Source organism: Rhamphochromis sp. 'chilingali', assembly GCF_963969265.1.
Source record: "Rhamphochromis sp. 'chilingali' genome assembly, chromosome: 11".
NCBI classification, from domain to species: Eukaryota; Metazoa; Chordata; class Actinopteri; order Cichliformes; family Cichlidae; genus Rhamphochromis; species Rhamphochromis sp. 'chilingali'.
Genome location: NC_137938.1, coordinates 167501 through 189177, shown reverse-complemented (window position 1 = coordinate 189177; position 21677 = coordinate 167501). Strand labels below are relative to the sequence as shown.

Here is a 21677-nt window from a genome sequence, read left to right as displayed (position 1 = left end):
ACACCGAGAAGACCAAGGAGCTCATCGTGGACTACAGGAGGAATGCTGACCCACATCCACCCATCCACATTAAGGGGACGGCTGTGGAGCGTGTGAGCAGCTTCAAGTTCCTGGGAGTCCACATCTCCGAGGATCTCACCTGGACGACCAACTGCTCCAAGCTGGTCAAGAAGGCTCACCAGCGCCTCTTCTTCTTGAGGACTCTGAGGAAGAACCACCTGTCCTCAGACATCCTGGTGAACTTCTATCACTGCACCATCGAGAGCATCCTGACCAACTGTATAACAGTCTGGTACGGGAACTGCTCTGCCTCGGACCGGAAGGCGTTGCAGAGGGTCGTGAAAACTGCCCAGCGCATCGCCGGAGCACCACTTCCTGCCATAAAAGACATCTACAGGAAGCGGTGTCTGAAAAGGGCTGGGAAAATCATCAAAGACCCCAGTCACCCATCACATGGACTCTTCACCCTCCTGCCCTCTGGGAGGCGCCACAGGAGCCTCCGGACTAAGACCACCAGGTACCGGAACAGCTTCTTCCCCACAGCTGTCAGACTCCTGAACTCTGCCTCCTGACATCTGACCCACGTTAAACTCATGGACTGAACATACACACGCCCACAATGGACAACTGTACCCTCAAACACAATAATAACATGGACTGAACCACCACTCACAACCACTAGCACTTTATATAGCCTCTGTAGAAACTATCTACACCCTCACTTATCTTAACTGCACTACTGTATAGCTCTGTGTAAATAATCATTCTGTACATTCGATAATTTTTAATCCTACAACTGTTTACAACTTGCATAGTTCCCATTTCTGTATAGCTGTATATCCCAGATTCTGTAAAGTTATTTATTTCATATTCTGTATAGTTTTTCATATTTATATCCTGTTCATATCCTGTACATAGCTTGTACTCACTACAGCCTGTACATACTTATAGTTATAGAATATTCACAACATACTTCATACCGTGTACATTATAACATACCATAATAGACCCATTTCTGTAATATACTCACATATCTATATTATTGCTAATATATATTGTAATATATCTATATCACTAAAGCACTTCTGGATGGATGCAAACTGCATTTCGTTGCCCTGTACCTGTGCATGTGCAATGACAATAAAGTTGAATTCTATTCTATTCTATTCTATGTGTACTTGTGCGTACTTGCGTTCTCGTCTACTCGTGATACGTCATCAGTCGGAGACCAAGTACTGTTCCAATTCGAAGTACGCATCAAGCCGAGTTCTCGCTCCGCCCTTTTTATCGAGCATGCATCGGTGGTGACTTGTGTGGACTTTGTACAGCTAAATATCCCAGAATGCATTTCGTCCAAAACTCAAACGCGGCAATGGCGGACGAGCGGGGCTAAAAACTTTTAAATATTACTCTTTCTGGGTCACAAAATAAACGTTTAAGTTATTTCAAGCGAGAATGTAGCTGTGTAAACTTCAAATATCTGCTCGATATATCAAGATATCATATATTTCCAAACGCGTTCCAACGTTTTCGGAGACGTCTGTGACCCACCAGCTCCATAGCAGACAGCGAGGTCGAGGATCATTAGAGCTGGCGAGAACAGCGCATCGTTTTCAACCCCCCCCCCCCCCCCCCTCCCTCCCCCGCGGTCTTTTCGCTACTCAGGTTAAACAAACCCCAGCAGCTGTCTATTGTATTGAGTGTCCACTAAAATAAAAATAAAAGCGTTCTAACATCTCACCTGCTTTTTTTTTTTATTAAGGTATGTACACGTATGTACATGTACACTATTTTTATTAATAGAGATTTCACTACTGAGGTTAAACATGATATATAAGTCACTTAGATCATTTCTAAATGTTAATGTTTGGCTTATTTCAGTGTTTTATTTGTTCCTGAGTAAACCGGTTTGGCTGTGATTAAAGTTAAGCTTCATAACATATTACTCACAGTTAAATTAAGAGGGGACGGCAGTAAAAACTCCGGACCTGTGACATCATCAAGTATGCTGGCGTTCCAATTGTACAAATCGCGAGTCCGTGCTCCCGTGCGGTCTCGGCAAGTCCGGTCTCGCCGAGAACGCGAGTACGTACTTGCGTACTTAGAATTGAGAAAGGGCCTCTGACTATATTGCTCTATCGCGTGTTGATGATGTCATCAAGCTGCGCCTTTTTTGGTCGAAAGCATCGCAGTGGCTACAACAATTATCATCTGCAATTATGCTGGGCGACAGTCACAGCAAAGAGATGAAGCACTTTTGAAATGCGGGGAAAGCCAAAAACTGCGCTTCCTCCACTTCCGTAACATTGATTCATTAATGTTGAATTCTGTCGCAGCTGCTCTATTCAGATGTTGTTGCAGTATATTAATAACTAACCTCGTATTGTGGATGAATAATCTCAGTTGTTCTCCTGACTGAAGTTTGGCCCGTGTACAGCATCCTGCTATGTGACTGCATTTGTCCCTGACCACCAGAATCCCTCACGTTAACTTTTATCGAGTGGAAAAAAAGTTAGCGTTCATCCTCCGGCTTCACTGTGCTAATGTTATGCTAACATAGCTGTGTCGCTAGCAATCACGTAGCACAACATTATATACCAGGTAGTCCAACTTCAGTAACCCTGCAAACGCCACTGCTGTTTAGTTTTCTGGTTAACTATTGATCAAATTAATATCACAAAAGGTGCAGCAGCTGACCTTTGACCTGTGAGCTTCAGACTCCGATGGTGTGAAGTGTTTAATCTGACGCAGTCTGCAGACACAGAGGACTGCTGACGGAGAAGAAGCGGAGGATTTTCTCTGTTTCTACACAGACCTGGTCCAGGCAGCAGAGAGCTGCAGAGTGAAGACGTTCATGAGAAGAAGCTGAGTAAGTTCAACATCCTCTTTGAATCCTGGATCAGGAAGTGAATATTTGGTGTTTAAATAAGGTTTCTGTCTTTGACTCAGTCTGCTGTCACTTTTTTAGAGAGAAAAGGAGATTTTAGATTAACTGGTGTTCCTGCTGCTCTAGCATTAAAGCATAGTATAGGTGACCGCGCTGATGCCTGTTTATAATTTCACCAATGCTAATAAACTGTTGGCTAAATTTTCTTGTTTTCAGATGTAAACAGAGGTGAGAGGAGCAGATAATAAGGATTAAATATTATGCTGAATAACTAAATTCTGCTAGTCTGTGACGTAACTCCCAGCAGCATCGCCTCATTTCCTTGACCTTTAACATGACTTAGCTTAGCTAGCAGAGCAGCTATCTCTGCTGTCTGTCATGTGGCCGAGTCAAGTTTGTGTAGTAGACTTGTTAGCATAGCTAGCAGGCTGAAAGAGGCAAGCAAACTGTGTGAACACTTTGTAAGAGGTGAGCAGTGAAAAGAAGTATAAGGAGCTCCTCCAAATGCTGATAATGCACTTAACCTGAATTTACTGCTTGTTACATTATATGTGATGTTCAGTCGAAAACAATTACTTAAATTAACATTATTATTAGTAGTAGTATTAGTATTATTATTTGTTTATTATTCATAACATGGCTCCCTACTGTAGTGGTTTGAACAATTGATCTGTGGTTATTGTGTCCCTGCAAATTCAACAATGCGCCTCAATGCAAAGCATCAAGCAAATATTTTTATTATCAAGTCATTCGACCTACTGGTTGAATCACCGTAGCTCTGACAGTGAAGCACACTTGTTTTTATTGGTAGTCACCAGCAATGTTCCCTCTAAGGTGCGCACATGCGCATTTGCGCACTGTTGGCGCGGTCTCTGCGCAGAGAAAATCTGTGTTGCGCACACAAAAAGAATTCTAACCTGAACTGAAATTAAAGTAAATATGTGCCGGTGTTTTAGCTAGCAAAGCGGCTGATGTGAAGTGAAGCCACGTTAATGACAACGTGTACAACCATTGGAGATGTGAGCAGGACAGACGGAACAACTGACAGACAAAGTGTGGACTTTATACCAGTTTTTAAATTGTGTTGATCGGCCACATAAAACCAGAGTTATGATAAAATATCTGCAATGTTTGGTTTTCTTCCTGAATACTGTCGTTGTTTATATTTACTGCGGGAAGAAACGGTAAAAACGGTGTTTTATAAGGAAAACACTCAAAAGCCTGTGAGCAAAAAACACACCAAAAATCCCCACCCTTTCCTATTGGTCGAAAAATGTACCACGTCGACCAATCAAAATATGGCATTTAGTTGTTAAGAAACGGAGTGATGGCGGTGTTTTGAGATGCGAGAGATTTGAGACGTTTAGCCTGTTTGGAGTCTCAAGTTAGTGTGTTGTCTTGTGTAGTTAGTGTGTAGTGTAGTCAATAGTTTTGTTGTGTGTGTCAGAACAATGAGGCGGCTGCTGAGTGTTACAGATGTTACAGCAGTGACACATCTGCTGCTGTCAGGCCTGCAGGTATCAGGCTGTTGTTCTCCTTCATCTCATAGTGGACAGGAATTATTTTTTGGAGCGGCACAAATAATTTGTGTGGCATCAGATTTGATGCAGAACAGCTGATTGTTCTGTAAATAGTTTGAAATGTTTATTTAAAATAATTGCCTTGGCTGCATTTTTAGGTAAACAGCTGCAAAAAACTTTGTTGTTTGCAAAACTCAGTTACTTTTTTGAAGAAGTAACTATATAATTAACTGCCCAACATTGGTCATTATTTACTGTATGTTGCAGACAGAGTTACAGACTCTCTCCCAGACCACAGACTCATACTACAAGTCAGAGCTTTATAAAAAAAAAGAAAGTTGTGTTTTCAAAATTGGAGTTCAAGTTATTTTTCCTTCCAATAGTGTTAACATGCTACACAGGTCATGAACAAGATTGTTTTTTTAACTTTCATTGTAAGTGGGCTAAAGCAGTTATTTAAAAGTAGTCTAACAGAAATGTAAATGCTGTAAATTGATTATTTTAATAAACATGTAACTTGGATGGATTCAACGCTGGCGTGACCACAGTGCACACGTCTAATGTCGCTCACAGTGGATCGCTCAGGGAGTTTGTGTGTTCAGACACATGAAACATTAGAGGGAACATTGCTTGTAAGTGCAAGCTTTAAACTCTCATGGATGAGTAAAACTCATTAGAAACACTGGCGAGCAGTGAGTGAATAACAGGTCTGACAGCAGCAACAGGGACGGTGCTGTCATAGTTTAACGTGGAGTCTGTCTGCACTCAAACAGTGAAGAGCAAAGAAAAGAACTTTAATGGTTCTGGGTCCCTTTGACCCAACACTGTGGGTTTCTTGTATTATGGTTTATGTTCTGGTTCATTTACAGTCTTATTTATGCTGCTTTGAGTTTCTTATACTTCCTGTTTAGTTCCTTGATCATTAGATTCCCTCTGTGCCTCTGTGTGTCTCTGTGTGTGTCTGTGTGTGTCTGTGTCTGTGTGTGTTTGTGTGAGGCCTGGTGCTCCATTCTATATTTCCTCAGCCTGTCATGTCTTGTCTCCTCTTTCCCTCGCTCACTCTCGTCTGCCTTTTGTGGGATTATAATATTATTTTACGCCATGTTAGACCCCTAATTAAAGATTGTGAATTATTATGTAGTCTTAGTTTGCATTATTCTCCTGAGTTAGAAGAAGGTGGTAACTATTGCATTTGTTAAACTGATTTGCATTACATTAGACTGCTGATTTATTGTGGATGAATGATATTGTTTTATGATGTTATAAGAAATACTGTTTGCAGAAAGTCATCGCCTTATTTGTCTGATTAGAAAAGAACATGCTGGAGTTTTCTGCCCCATCTCAGCAGGAGCAGATAAACAGGGAGCCAAGGTCGTAGCTTAGGCGCTGTGTGAGAGAAAGCATGTGAATGTTTAGGCTTTTATGATTAGGTGGGGGCCACTAGAGGCTATAAGAGTTTGATCAATGCTCCACCATTTTGAGATCTGAGGCTGTCTGCATACGGTGTCCATCTCCCACGCGTGTGATCATTAAAATCATCGTTTGACCCAGTGTGGTTATTGTGGTTTTTCCTCTTGTATCCGTCCCCAATATTTGAATCCATAACACTTTCCTCCACTCCTCTGACAAGCTCACGTGTCAGTGTTGCGTTCCTTTGTTTGTTGTTTTATTGTGAAAGTCTTGCATTCTTTGTTCAGTGTGTTTCATTTTTCCTGTGAAGATTCTTAGTCATCCAGGTCATCGTAGTTTAAGGAGCTTGGAAAGAAAAGCATCTGGACTTCTGTAAGTTGCTTGAAGATGTTTCGCCGTTATATTCGGATCCTACCCTGTCTGCATTACGCAGCCAGTTCAAGACCAACATTTTTCTAGTTTCCCAAACAGTGAATCAGTGTGTGTGCAGTTCTCTGCAAACTCAGCTAACTAACTAAACTAACAGTTCTTACAGACACGAGTTAAAAAGCTGCTTTTAGTTTGTGATCAGAGTCCAGGACTGAGAGCAGCAGCAGAGCTGATGGATGATGAATTAGGGGCGACCGTGGCTCAGGGGGTTGGGAAGCGTATCTGTAACCGGAAGGTCGCTGGTTCGATCCCTGGCTCTCTGTCCTGGTCGTTGTGTCCTTGGGCAAGACACTTCACCCTACCGCCTACTGGTGTTGGCCAGAGGGGCCGATGGTGTGATATGGCAGCCTGGCTTCTGTCAGTCTGTCCCAGGGCAGCTGTAGCTACACCTGTAGCTGCCTCCACCAGTGTGTGAATGTGAGAGTGAATGAATAGTGGCATTGTAAAGCGCTTTGGGTGCCTTGAAAAGCGCTATATAAATCCAATCCATTATTATTATTATTACTGGATGGAAGAAGCTTCTCTTTAGCAGTGAATCAGTGTGTGTGCAGTTCTCTGCAAACTCAGCAGGAAGAATTAGTGTGAAGCTTTAACTCTGCTGATCCTCTTTGAATCCTCGATCAGCTGAAAGGTTTAAAATGTTGTTCACACGTGTTGGACTGACTGAAGCTTCCAGTCACAGTGAATCAGTGTGTGTCAGTGAATGCATCGTGTGTGCTTCAGGCTCCATCTAGTGGACTGATAGCAGAGCAGCTGATGGCAGCTTCCTCTGCCTCACACTGCTGTCTGACTGCATCCAGCTGACACTGAGATGAAGCAGGAAAGAAGCAGCTGATATTTGGACAGCACACATGATGAAAGGAGGATTTCAGCTGATGTGCACATGAATGATTTGTGTTTCCTCTGCAGGTAGAAAGTGTGTGTGAGCTGATGTGAATTGAGCAGCATGGATCAGTGTGAGGACAGAGAGGAGGGAGTCCCTCCCTCTAAAAGCACTCTGTGTGGGGAACATGAGAGCCAGACCAAAGCTCAGAGGTGAGATGACCATCTCTAACTGTCCATGACTCTTCTCCATGTCACAGCTCAGCACTCACATCACTGCTCCATCATTATTCACAGGAACCAGCCTGGACCTCCACCCAGCTCTGTGTCCTTACAGAGTGACGCGTCTAAAGATCGTCTCATTCATTTTAAATCCCAGCCTGTGTCTGCTGCAGAGAGGTGAGCTGTTAGCAACATGAACTCTTTGATTAAACTGCTTGATGTTGTTGGATATAAACTGCAAACACGTCGTTCCCTCAGTCCCATTTAAACTGTCTTTTAAAACAAGCCTTTGGTTTCTAAACAACTGAAAACCCACTTCAGCAAACAGGAAGTGATCAGAGCGTCCGTCCACTTCCTGTCAGGCCCTGCAAACATTTCATATTGAAGAAAAGTCGTTGATATCTCACATTTTTACTCCACCACATTCAACCATTTTGACATTTTACAGCATGAAACTCTTGTCACATGACTCCTGTTATGTTATAGAGTCATGTGACCACCAGGGAGGGATTTGTATGGATGAAACACATTCAAATCAATCTGATTCATCAATGGAAACATTTTTGGTGTAAATGCAGCAACACTGAAAACGCTGAAGATAAAAACACAACAGATGAAATATGAACAAATCGAGGCTTTGAATACACGTGTGTGTGTTTGAGACACAGAGATAAATGGATTGTGTGTCTGTCCTATTGCTGCGTGAGGGTTTTATTGTAGATTTTGTGCGTGTACACTTTTGACCAGGAAGGTGTTGAAAGGGCGTAAAACAGTTGGAGGCACAAGAGTGAACACTAGTGCTGTCAGTAGATTAAAACATGACTAATTAATGACACAATCTTCTGTCATTAATCCTGATTAATCACAATTACTTGATCAATAGCTGCAGTTACATTTTTCCAACTTTATATTTAAGCCTGTAACAGACGTTTACACCATATAATGAAGTCAATGCAGAATAAACACAAAGAATGTTAAACACTTCAATTCAAAGAGACTTTGAATAGTTTTCAGTCTTTAACTCAGCTTCTCTGCTGTAAATACAACTTTGTAACAAACATATATACTAAAAGCTAAGTGTGCACTAATATATAATAATATATAATCTATATTACTATGGAACGCCAGGACTGCCATAATGAATTAATTAAATACACCATTAAATAATTAGTTAAATGTGTCAATAATTAATTAAAATTGGAATTAATTAATTAAATAAATAGTTATGACACATGTAATAAATTAATTATTGACACATTTAATTAATTATTTAATGATATATTTATTCATTTCATTTTGGCAGTCCTGGCGCCTGGCTCTCATCATGAAATAATTGTATCTGTCAGCCTCACCCATCAAACTCAGGGGGCGGGGTTAACGCTGCCCATGCAGCTTCTCTAACATTTGATTGGTTGCCGTGCAAAGTAAGTCAAAACAGGTCGATCCTAGATAATCGATTGCTTGTGTAGACTTGGGGCAGCCAGGTATCCCAGAATGCATTTCAAATCACAGGCAGCAATGGTGGTGGTGTAGTTTTAAAATACCCCGTTTTTCTGTCACCAGCTACACTTTTAACAGTGTTTTAGCCGCGAGTGTCGCGCCGTATGTCTGGTCAGGTTGTCAACATAGAACATGTTTGCAAAAGTGCTCAGATGTTTTCAGAGATTTCACTAGCTCTGCTAACAATTAGCATGCAGAGTGCACCCAGGGGGTTACGTTAACCGGTTTGTTTACATATTCCACTCTCCGTGTTCCACATGTTGCATTCGCAGATTCTCATTTTCACCGAACGATCGTCTCTTTCCGCCTGGTCTTGTGTCTCTGTGCTTCTGTAACATAAAGAACGAGCTGACATTTTTCTCACGAAACCAGCGATCAGCTCAACAGACCCTCAGTTTACCTGCATGCATCCTCCTCCTCATCTGTCAGCTGTTTAACACCTGCTGCTAATTCAAGAAACACGCCTACGTTACCTGGTGATAGTCACAGTTTAACTGGGCAGCCGGTGCTCGATATAAAGCAATGTCAGCGCATTTTTCTGCACAAGATAAGTAAATATAGTGTTTTCCCCAAGCGCAGAGTTGCTGGAGCTTGTTTCCTTACAGAGCACTTTATAGGCGAAGCAGCTTCATCAGCGGCTGATGTCCAATCACCGGCACACAGCTTTGAAACCTCAGCTGAGTTTTAGCTCTCAGTGGTTAAACGCTGGACTTCATTCACTCAGGTTCTGTCTGTCGGGTCACGTTTACTTCGCTGTTTTATTTACAACTGAGCAAATCGGTTTGGCTGAGGTTAAAGTTACGTTTCATAACTGCATAGTTTCACAGACGTTTAATGGTTCACTGGCACATGTGTTAGACTGAACTATCATCTAAATATCATCTGTTTTTTAATAGTTATTCAACTGTATTCTAAGCACCAGCTGTCTGTTAGAATGTGATTTTTTTTCTCTCTCTGTTGGCAGAGGTATAAAAATGCGCAGGAAAATCTGACGTGCATGGCAAACTTCACCGACAATATTTAGGGAGGAATAAACACACATCAAACATAAATGAACCATTTGCCTGTCTCCATAATTGAGAGCATTTTCTCTTCTTAAGTCAACACTCTCTCTCTCTCTTTTTTTTTTTTTTTTTTTGCTTTTTCGGTCATGTTATGTTTACCTGTCAAAGGCTTGTTACAAACTATGAAACACATGGTGCAGACTTCTGGATGTTAGAAGAAAACTAATACTGCTCATGAATGAGACTAAAGGCAGGAAGGTGTCCTTTAAAACTAAACATGTTAATAGGACCTCCCTATTTATATCATAGTTTATGATATAGCACGTGTATTTCAGTAATAGCCTGCTGATTTCAGTGTGGTGGTGAACAGTCGCACAGCTCACGTAGGCGTTATCTGTGAAACTCCTTAACTATAATTTATAAAGTTAACTTCAGTTAACCATTCAGACAGTTCTTTTGCAATGACAAACATAAACACCCATGCTGGTGTAGGTTTCCTCAGTGCCAGCTGTTAACATTATAGCTGCTTATGCAGTAACCATGGTAACCACGGACTCTGAGCGGCTGGATCGACGGAGGTCAGACAACAATTTTACATGTATGATCTTAAAACAGGACACAGCCACTATACGTGCTGGCCTCATATCAAATGTGAAGGCAGACTGAGTCTATGTTTGACGTTTTTTATATCTAATCTTCCTTTTCAAACATTTAAACCGCAGCAAGTCTGCAGCTGAGGGAATACAAACTCAAATTGTCGGAACAGGTTTGCTCGTTTCTTGGATTCATTTGGTGATTTATTAAATGTATAACTGTTATTCTAATCTGCTGCTGAGTCTCTTACACTTTTCTTTATGCTGTATATTTTCACGTCTCTGGAATAGTTGACAGTTAGATAGTCAGCTGGGAAACTTTGTGTTAACTCATGGAGCTGAGGATATCGTGGATATGCTGACCTCGCTCCGTGGTGTACAGGGCCGTTTACCCTCATGATTAATATTCGCAATAAAAATATTAGCCGAACATCATGAAGTCTGTATGTGTTTCATAGTGTCGAACAACCTTTGTACAGTTAAAGCCAGCAGTTACTACATGACAGAAACACCAACGTTATCTCTTTTATGCATTTATACACAGGTCACGCTGATTACTGAACAAAAACCCAAAGATCAGATGTTAAACAGATTTATTTGCTCTCTCTTCTCCTTAAACATGTTTTTAATGTTAGTTATAATTCAGAATTGGCAACTGAAACACGTAGGACACATACGAACATCAGGAAATAAAACACCGATAAATATAACCTCAGTAAAAGAAGTCAGCGGGGGTTACTACAGCTGTGTACTGGGGCCTGCGCTTTGTCGGTGGGATTGCTTGCGAGGCGAGCGGGTCTATCCCACGCTTTGCCGTGAGACAGGGCAGACATTTCCGAAATCATCGAAGCACTTTTGCAAAGAGGCTGTATCTTGACAAACCGACCAGACACATGAAGATTAAACCACTACATTCTCGGCTAAAAAAAATATTAAAACGGTATTTGGTGACACACAAACAGGGTTTTTCAAAGCTCAGTTCTGTTAGCTTCCACATGCCGGTTGTTGTGTGCTAGAAACAATGGCCACCAGGCCAAAGCAATGGTTTTGACTCGATCAGCGTTAACCCCGCCCCCTGAGTTTGATGGGTGAGGCTGACAGATAAAATTATTTCATGATGAGAGCCAGGCGCCAGGACTGCCAAAATGAAATAAATAAATATATCATTAAATAATTAATTAAATGTGTCAATAATTAATTAAAATGTGAAATACATAATTAATTAATTAAACGTGTCAATAATTAATTAAATGTGAAAGACATAAATAATTAATTAAATGTGTCAATAATTAATTAAAATGTGAAATACATAAATAAATAAATTAAATGTGTCAATTAATTAAAATCTGAGCACTTTTTTAATACTCAAACTTTCCATCGAGAGGTCAGTGTGTGTTTATCATCTTCCATATTGAGCTGATTGGTTCAGCTTCCGTCACTAACAGATGTGCTGCACATCTGCACGTGTGCAAAGGTAACTCTACTTGGACAAACTGCCCGAAGTGCGTTGATAGAAACATTTCAGGGATTTTGAGTCGTTCTGCATCCAGATGTGTTGTGTTAAAGGTTTTTATCATGTTAATCATGATAACAGATGAACCCCTAACCCTAACCCTACATGTTAATGTTGACAGCACTGGTAAATCCTTTTTAATGTTCTTCTGTCAGATCATTGATTAGACTCGACTCCAAACACGAGACTCAGAAAACTCAAATGAAAACTCAAATCAAACCAATGAGAAAAGGACTTCTCGTGTTAGAATGAAAACATGTGGAAGTGGTCAGGTTTCAAACACTCGATGAATCTACTGCACAGTTACATTCAGGGACCTTTGGCCTCCTGAGAGCATTAGTTGATGGTTCATCACAGTTTTATCTTCCAGTGAGTGAATTTATCAGTTTGATGAAGTCTCAAAGTTTCCTCTGAGCTTCTGCAACATCATCACTTCCATCACTGGTGAAAGAAAGTTCATAGAACACTTGACAGACTTGATTCAGATGAAGTTATTTGAGCAGAAACTCCTGGATCTTTATCCTGTGTGGATCTAATCCTTCATGGTTCCTCCACAGAGTGGACCAGCAGAGCTCAGAGGTTCCCAGTGGTCAGTCTGCCCAGCAGCATCAAACACAGCTGGACTCCATATTTATGGTCTGTACATGTACAACAACTAGTGTTACATCTGTTCTGTTCACAGTCATCTCCATGCTGCTCTTTGTAGACCAGTGGATCGTCAGTGTGTCCAACATGGATCTGATGTTTGGCTCCATGATTTCACTCTGATTGGCTCATTCATAAATATTCTGTTCCAGCTGCTGGAGGACAACATCATCACTTTTGTGAAGAACGGGCTGAAGAAGATCCAGAAGGTTCTGAGTCCAGATTACCCAGAATGCTTAGAGAGTCAGAGGAGCAGCAGCAGAGAGGCATTTGTGAAGATTGCAGTGGACTTCCTGAGGAGAATGAAGCAGGAGGAGCTGGCTGACCGTCTGCAGAGACGTAAGAGGATTTATCTAAAGATTTAAGCTGCTGGATAAATGAACATTTTCCAGAGATGGAAGATGGAGCGACATGTTTTAAAGATTAGTTCTTTTTGGAATTGAATGTTTATTTTTCTTCTCATTCAGAACTTCCAGCTGCAGTTTGTCATCGTAACCTTAAATCCACCCTGAAGAAGAAGTTCCAGTGTGTGTTTGAGGGCATCGCTAAAGCAGGAAACCCAACCCTTCTGAATCAGATCTACACAGAGCTCTACATCACAGAGGGAGGGACTGCAGAGGTCAATGATGAACATGAGGTCAGACAGATTGAAACAGCATCCAGGAAACCAGACAGACCAGAAACAACCATCAGACAAGAAGACATCTTTAAAGCCTCACCTGGAAGAGATGAACCAATCAGAACAGTGCTGACAAAGGGAGTGGCTGGCATTGGGAAAACAGTCTTAACACAGAAATACACCCTGGACTGGGCTGAAGGCAAAGCCAACCAGGACATCCAGTTCATATTTCCATTCACTTTCAGAGAGCTGAATGTGCTGAAAGAGGCAAAGTTCAGCTTGGTGGGACTTGTTCATCACTTCTTTACTGAAACCAAAGAAGCAGGAATCTGCAGCTTTGAAGACTTCCAGGTTGTGTTCATCTTTGATGGTCTGGATGAGTGTCGACTTCCTCTGGACTTCCACAAAACTACAATCCTAACTGACCCTAGAAAGTCCACCTCAGTGGATGTGCTGCTGATAAACCTCATCAGGGGGAAACTGCTTCCCTCTGCTCACCTCTGGATAACCACACGACCTGCAGCAGCCAATCAGATCCCTCCTGACTGTGTTCACATGGTGACAGAGGTCAGAGGGTTCACTGACCCACAGAAGGAGGAGTACTTCAGGAAGAGATTCAGAGATGAGGAGCAGGCCAGCAGGATCATCTCCCACATCAAGACATCTCGAAGCCTCCACATCATGTGCCACATCCCAGTCTTCTGCTGGATCACTGCTACAGTTCTGGAGGATGTGCTGAAAACCAGAGAGGGAGGACAGCTGCCCAAGACCCTGACTGAGATGTACATCCACTTCCTGGTGGTTCAGGCCAAAGTGAAGAAGGTCAAGTATGATGGAGGAGCTGAGACAGATCCACACTGGAGTCCAGAGAGCAGGAAGATGATGGAGTCTCTGGGAAAACTGGCTTTTGATCAGCTGCAGAAAGGAAACCTGATCTTCTATGAATCAGACCTGACAGAGTGTGGCATCGATAACACAGCAGCCTCAGTGTACTCAGGAGTGTTCACACAGATCTTTAAAGAGGAGAGAGGACTGTACCAGGACAAGGTGTTCTGCTTCATCCATCTGAGTGTTCAGGAGTTTCTGGCTGCTCTTCATGTCCATCTGACCTTCATCAACTCTGGAAAAAATCAGCTTGAACAGAAACAAATAACCTCCAAGAGTTTTAGCTTTTTAAACCAAAAAGAATCTCTCCACCAGAGTGCTGTGGACAAGGCCTTACAGAGTCCAAATGGACACCTGGACTTGTTCCTCCGCTTCCTCCTGGGTCTTTCACTGCAGACCAATCAGACTCTCCTACGAGGTCTGCTGACACAGACAGGAAGTAGCTCACAGACCAATCAGGAAACAGTCCAGTACATCAAGAAGAAGCTCAGTAAGAATCTGTCTGCAGAGAAAAGCATCAATCTGTTCCACTGTCTGAATGAACTGAATGATCGTTCTCTAGTGGAGGAGATCCAACAGTCCCTGAGATCAGGAAGTCTCTCCACAGATAAACTGTCTCCTGCTCAGTGGTCAGCTCTGGTCTTCATCTTACTGTCATCAGAAGAAGATCTGGATGTGTTTGACCTGAAGAAATACTCTGCTTCAGAGGAGGCTCTTCTGAGGCTGCTGCCAGTGGTCAAAGCCTCCAACAAAGCTCTGTAAGTAAATCTGTGATCATGTTTATTTTTAAAATGTTGATTAAAAGTGGTCATAGATTTCTTCCATGACAGATCCATGTCCTAAAACCATGAGCCAGCGTAGTTGTATAGTATAAAAGAAAAAAGGAGAACTTTTGACCACAATATTGTAACTTGAATGAACTTTTGATACAGCCTTCAAACATAAAACTTATGAACAGAATCAGTGACAAAGGGCAGCCCTGGCGGAGCCCATCACCCACCGGACTTATTACTATCCAACTTATTGCCGGCTATGCCAACCAAGCTCTTGCAATGGTTGTAAAAGCATCGAATGGCCCGTAGCAATGGCCATAAAATGTTTCTCAGTTTTATTATTTTCAGTCACATCTGTTTTTGATTGTTAACTGAATATTTTAAAATTCAGGCTTTTTATGTTATACAAAACATCATATTTTCTTATGTCTTGTATTGATTCTGAAGGAATAGTTTTCATTAGTATCGCAGATACCAGCCTGAATTTTACTTTATGTCACGGTCTGGCTGGCAGACCATGGGGATGTGTGGGGAAGGAGGACCCAGGCGCGGTGCTCTATGTATAAACAGTGTGTTTATTTACAGTGTGCCACAAAGTAACAATAAATCCCCGTGTTTTCCCAGACTCCCGTGTTGTGTCTCTCCGTGAATAGTCCGTGTCTCTGTGCTCTCCGCTCCCGTGTCAGCACCCCCCGGTGCTCGCTGCTCTCGTGTCTTCCACGCTCCTCCTGCGGGAAACAATAGACACAGCCGTCAGGACACATACAACTGCGGGCATACACACACACTAACTCAACTAAACAGAAGACTAACGTGGAGTCTCATGCAATGATCCCGCGTCGGTGGGAGCTCCAAGACTCTCTTAAGTAGCTCCCCCGACGAGGCCTGATCAGCAGCAGGTGTGTGGCTTCGGGTGTGGCCAGTCCCCTTGCAGGGCCACACCCTCCAGGCCTGACGCCGCCTATAAACAAGTGCTCAGCCACCCACACACACATATACACAAGCACAGGGAAGGGGGAGCAACACCAAAATACACAACAATAATAATAATATAATACATAACTGCTCAGGGACCCTGGGCCGCTCAGTCCCAGGACCCTGACACTTTGTATTGGATCAGAAAGGAAATCAGTGGCATCACACATCGCTTACAGCAACTTCAGCACCACTTCATTTTAATAAACTGGGGGGAGGTGCACCAAGATTCAGTATGAGATAAAGAATTATTTTAAACTGTAAGGTTGGAGAAATCTGTTGTTGGAAATTGGAAGAACAGGTCATCTTAAAAATCACTGCATTGTAGTTTTATTCAGGCCCCTTCAATCTGTGATCGCTGTTGCTTTGCATTGTAAATGCTGCTATTACAAAAGTCACAAATATTAGTGTATGTGTGTGTTATTGGGTAATAAACCAAAGGAACAGAATCTACCAGCACCTCACTGATTTCTGCTTAAAAACAACAAAAAAGCAATAAAGCTCTGATTTGTTTGGTTGATCTTCTCTCCCTTCCCCCTTGATTTCAGACTGAGTGGCTGTAACCTGTCAGACAGAAGCTGTGAAGCTCTGTCATCAGTCCTGAGCTCCCAGTCCTCCCGTCTGACAGAGCTGGACCTGGGTAACAACAACCTGCTGGATTCAGGAGTGAAGCTGCTGTCTGCTGGGATAAAGAGTCAATACTGCAAACTGGAAACGCTGAGGTCAGATCAAGCAATATCGATTTTTTTTTCATCAATTAACATCATTTAATCAATTTCATTTGGAAAAAATTAACATTGTGTGTATGTTTTTTTTTTTAATGAATCCATGCAAGTCACAGTAAACTGCCACATTTGACTTTTGTAACATGAGGCAATAAGGATTCCAGCATGTCCTGAAACAGTGTTGAAATACTGTAAATGTAGTAGCTCCTCATGGCACCATGAATATACTTTAACACCAGTGTTTCATGTCTTCTTGTCATCCTTTCTTCAGACTGAGTGGCTGTAACCTGTCAGACAGAAGCTGTGAAGCTCTGTCCTCAGTCCTGAGCTCCCAGTCCTCCCATCTGACAGAGTTGGATCTGGGTAACAACAACCTGCAGGATTCAGGAATGAAGCTTCTATTTTCTGCAGTGGAGAGTCCAAAGTGTACACTTGGGATTCTCAGGTCAGGATTCAGTCTTTTCTGATGATGATTTTAAAACCTGAGTCAGGTCGATAAATGGCTTACTCATTTACAACAGACATGATTTGTTAAATCACCTTATATATGTGTGCTTAAGTTTTGTGCTGCTCTGGTTTATTGCCCGTGCTGTCTTTCAGTTCAGCTTTGTCCAGCCTCTGGTAGGATTTCTTTTACATGACCTGTGTAAAAACAAAACAGTAAACACATTAAGCTGAAGTAAGATGCACAATTTGAAAAATGGGGCACAAAAAATGTTGCTGCTTTCTGGAAAGTGCGTCTAAGAAGACCCAATGGAGAAAGTGAAGAGAAAAATCAAAGATTAAGAAGAAGAAAATGGCAGAGGAAGTTTCTCTTGGACTGCCTGCAGATGGGGCGAGACTCTAGAAACAGGGATGATTGGAGAAAATGTAAAGAGGCCAGGAGATGAATACTCTGGTGTTCTGGGGATAGTGGGAGTGAGAGGGAGAGATGCCAGTAAATGATTTCAAGGATAAATTTCAGAGAATCAGAGCTAAGAAACCAAAGCAAGTGGGGAACTACAAACATGTGGACAGACTCATAATTAGGCCAAAGACACATTAAAGGAATTATTACAGGTTTAGAAACAGGGATGGATATGAAGGAGCTTAGCATGAATTTGCATTGAGGAAAGAATAGCAACGAGCATCAGAGGAAACAGTTAGGAAAACTAAGAGGATGTACTGGCAGGAATACTGCAGTACTTTAGGAAGATCTACACCAGTTCATAATGTGTGGAGTACAGTAAAGAACATGAATGCAGACAGGAAACAACAGCAGCTGTTGTAAAGTAAATTCAAACTCCTTCATTAAATGCAGCTGGTTGAGTTGAAAACAATGGAGAATGATTGTGTTACGTTGTTTGTTCTCTATAGAAATGGAGCAGAAGGAGTGCATGCAGAGCTGGACGTGGGCTGTATATACATGCGTGTATCTGTGTTGTCTGTGAGCAGAGAAAACAAAGCGCTGGAAATGTCCAGTGTATCATAAGCCAGCCAGTCCTGTTACTGCAATTCACTTCTTCACCAGAAAGTGTCACCATCAGGCTTCAACAGCAGTTTCCAGTATTAATAGTGTTAATGAGCTCTGGGTAGTATGGATGGGAAAATGTAGAGATGCTGGGCAAACAATATGATCAAATCCACAGTGGGAATAATTGAAGTGATGACGGCAGGTGTAGAGAACAAAAATGAATCATGTTGAAATGTTAAATCAGGAAAATCCTGGAGAAGAGGATAGTTCTAATGTTCAGTTTGTAATGTTGAATTCAACACAGCTCTTAAATGCATAAAAATGACTTCACCTGACGTCAGACTGAACAATCGGATTAGCTACTGATATTGATTTAACCCTTTAAGACCTACCATAGAACCAAGTCCGCCAGAGCTTATATTATATTTTTACATGCTGTAGAGCCGTTTTTGGGAGCATTTCAAGTTACTATACATCAGTACAACCATTACAGCCTAAATTTTAATAATATGTATGTATTAAGTGCATAGTAATTACATAAATTGCAAAAAAGTGCAATAAACTACAAAAAAATTGAAAATCGTTTTTGTTTTTTTAACATATATTTCTAGTTAGAGAAATTTAAGAGGCTTATCCCTCAAAACTGTAAATACAAAAAAGTTGCACAAAATAGTTTCCCACCACAGAAAATTTATTTTGAGTGGCTTCATAGTTTTATTTTTGAAATACACCAATTTTTATATACTGCAGGAAAAACGAAAATAAATATTATACTGCAACTTTGCAAAATAACAGCATATGCATCAAAATAAACTATTTCCAGCAGTGCAATATGAGTCCTAAGCATATGTGGAAGGAAACTGTAACCTAGGACAAGCTGATGGCATAAGATGTAAGTACAACTCCTCAGGTTTCATATGCAAAAAAAATTATTGCGCTAGCTCACGTGGTTACAGTGCTACCGGGATTTAAAAATAGTTGAGCAAAACGGAGTGTGCCCACTCTGACCAGTTTTAAAGGGTTAAAGCAAGAAAATATGGTATTAGCATTAGCTGCCAATTCCTATTCACCTAAAATTAGCATTACCTGCTAATGGCAGTCTAGTTAGCATTAACTCCGCACTAATGTAATGCTAATTCACATCAAATTATCTTTAGCTTTAGCATTAGCTGATAGCTTCAGCCTACCTAGCACTAGCTGCTCACATTGTTAAAAGGGAAGAGAATACGATATTAGCATTAGCTTGTAATAATTATTCACCCCTAATTAGAATTAGTTATTAAAACCAGCTGTAAGGTTTATATTGTTGATTGTCATTTATGCTTAGAAATATTTACTCATATATGCTTAGAGTTGTATAATCGATTGCATGATGATAGAGGTTTGATCCTTAGTAGTCTGTAAAGACTGTGTGTGCCTTCCAGAGTGCTCTGGCATGCACACACCACTTGGGGCCATGAGAGAGGTCGTACCCTCTCTTACTGGTTTATGGTGTAGGACAGGGGTCTCAAACTCAATTTAGCTGGGGGCCGCTGCAGGCAGAGTCTGGGTGAGGCTGGGCCGCATTAGGTTTTCCACAAGAAAGGCATAGTTAAAAAGTTCCTATCTTCTCAAATCTCTTTATTTTTATTTTTTAACACAAAATATGAAAAATAAATAAACAAATTAAGAGTTAATAAGAAAATAAATCAATCTGTAATACATAAATAAAATAATAATAAGATATTTTTAGTCAGTGAACTTGTGTTTCTTTCAGTCTTCTATATCTGCTGTATTTAGATTGAAATGTCTGTATTAACAGTTCTATAACCTTCTTCTGAACATGAATGGAACACTGTAGAAAATGAACTGTTCTTCTGAACATGGCTTCTCTTGCCTACTCCTTGCTGCTAGAGACCTGGCAGCGTTTCCTCTCGCATAGCCGAGCCTGATTTGGCCTGAGGGAGGAAGCAGTTGCGACCCTCAGTATGTCTTGAAGATGATCATCCGTAAGTCTGGACCTGTACTTGGACTTATTGAAGTTCAAAGTGGAGAAGAGCTTTTGGCACAAGTATGTGCTACCAAAAAGGCACATGGTCCGCTTGAACATTCGGGAAAGCCGAGGGAAACTAGGGCTCAGTTCTCTCAAAGATTGTCCAAGCTTGTCTGCTTTTCCACTCACCTCCCTGAACTTTGCTTTGAGTTCAGAGTTGCACTGCAGCTCAATGAGCTCCATTGGAAGCACAGAAGGGGCATCTTGCACATCAAAGGAGAAGGGGTCCGCAAAAATGTGAAAGGTGGCTCTGTGTGTCTTGAAGTCAGCAAATCTGTGATCAAATTCCTCCTGTAGCCTCAAAATGACATCAACATACTTGTCAGCACTGAATGGTGTGCCTGCATCCACGAGTGCATTGCATGCTGGGAAATGGCAAAGGTTTGTCTGAGAGAGCTGAGCTTTCCAGAGCGCCAGTTTTGTGGAGAATGCTCTCACGTTGTCATAGGCAGCACTGACAAGTTGCCCCTGGCCTTGTAACGTCTTGTTCAGTACATTAAGCTCATGTGTCATATCAACAAGAAAAGCTAAGTCCATGAGCCATTTGGGATCAGTTAGCACAGGAACACTAACTCCATCCTTCTCCATGAAGGCTTCACTTCTGCTCTCAACTCAAAAAGTCTCTTTAATACATTTCCCCTGCTGAGCCAACGTACCTCAGTGAAGTCGAGCACATCCCCATATTCTGACTCCATTTCCTCTAAAAAAGCACAGAACCTTCGGTGCTTTAAGCCCCTGGATCTGATTTGGTTGATGCATTTCACAACAATAGACATCACATTGTCAAACTTCAGGCATTTGCTGCAAAGGACCTGGTGATGGATGATGCAGTGCAGAGCAATGGCCTCCTCCACGCCTTCCTCTTCCAGTTTGTTTTGTGCTACCAGTCCATTTTTCCTCCCTGTCATTGATGGCGCTCCATCTGTTGTTATTCCAACAAACCTCTTCCATGGCAAACCAACATTCTCAATGGCATCACACAGCTTGTAAATATCTGCTGAGCAGTGGTCTGGCCATGCATTGGAATTACTGTGAGCAGCTCCTCCATCACTTCAAAACTGTCATCAACACCACGGACATACATTGGGAGCTGGGCAGTGTCGGTGATGTCTGTGGTCTCATCAAGAGCGACTGAGTATACACTGAAACATTTGGCTTTCTCACACAGTTGGTCATAAATGTCACTTGACAGGTCAGAAATGCGATCTGCTGCGGTGTTGGCAGAAAGGCTGATGTTGCTAAACTGACCTTTCTTTCCCGGACAGACTATATTTGCAGCCTGCAATATGCACTTTTAGACAAATGCACCTTCTGTGAATGGCTTCCCTGCTTTAGCAATCATCTCACTAACCACGTGGCTCCGACTGCTGCATTATTCTCTTTGGTTGCTTTCTTGGAGAAATCTTGCTGCCTCAGTAGATCTGTTTTAAGACTGGCAACCCGGTTCGCTCTCTCGTCTCCCTGGTATTTTGCATCCACCTCAGCATGTCTAGTTGTGTAATGACGTTTCAAATTGTATTCCTTGTGCAGCGCAACTTTCTCTGTGCAAATAAGACAGGTCGGGGTGCCCCTGTGCTCAACAAAGAAATATTGCATTTCCCACTTTTCCTGAAATTGTCGGTGCTCATCACCAACCTTTCTCTTCACCGCAGGCTTTGAAAAAGACATGT

The 21677-nt window shown here is 41.8% G+C and overlaps 1 protein-coding gene across 1 annotated transcript in view; it reads left to right on the top strand.

Annotated features, from left to right (window-relative positions):
- Positions 1 to 2735: 2735 nt before the first annotated feature.
- LOC308405186 (protein NLRC3-like) overlaps positions 2736 to 21677 on the top strand; it is a 22584-nt gene continuing 3642 nt past the window's right edge. The window contains exons 1-8 of the mRNA XM_080895648.1: positions 2736 to 2869; positions 7156 to 7281; positions 7366 to 7467; positions 12458 to 12536; positions 12698 to 12884; positions 13013 to 14807; positions 16346 to 16519; positions 16794 to 16967. Of these exons, the coding sequence (XP_080751774.1) occupies positions 7193 to 7281; positions 7366 to 7467; positions 12458 to 12536; positions 12698 to 12884; positions 13013 to 14807; positions 16346 to 16519; positions 16794 to 16967 (2600 nt within the window). The 5' untranslated portion in view covers positions 2736 to 2869; positions 7156 to 7192. The remainder of the gene's footprint in view (positions 2870 to 7155; positions 7282 to 7365; positions 7468 to 12457; positions 12537 to 12697; positions 12885 to 13012; positions 14808 to 16345; positions 16520 to 16793; positions 16968 to 21677) is intronic.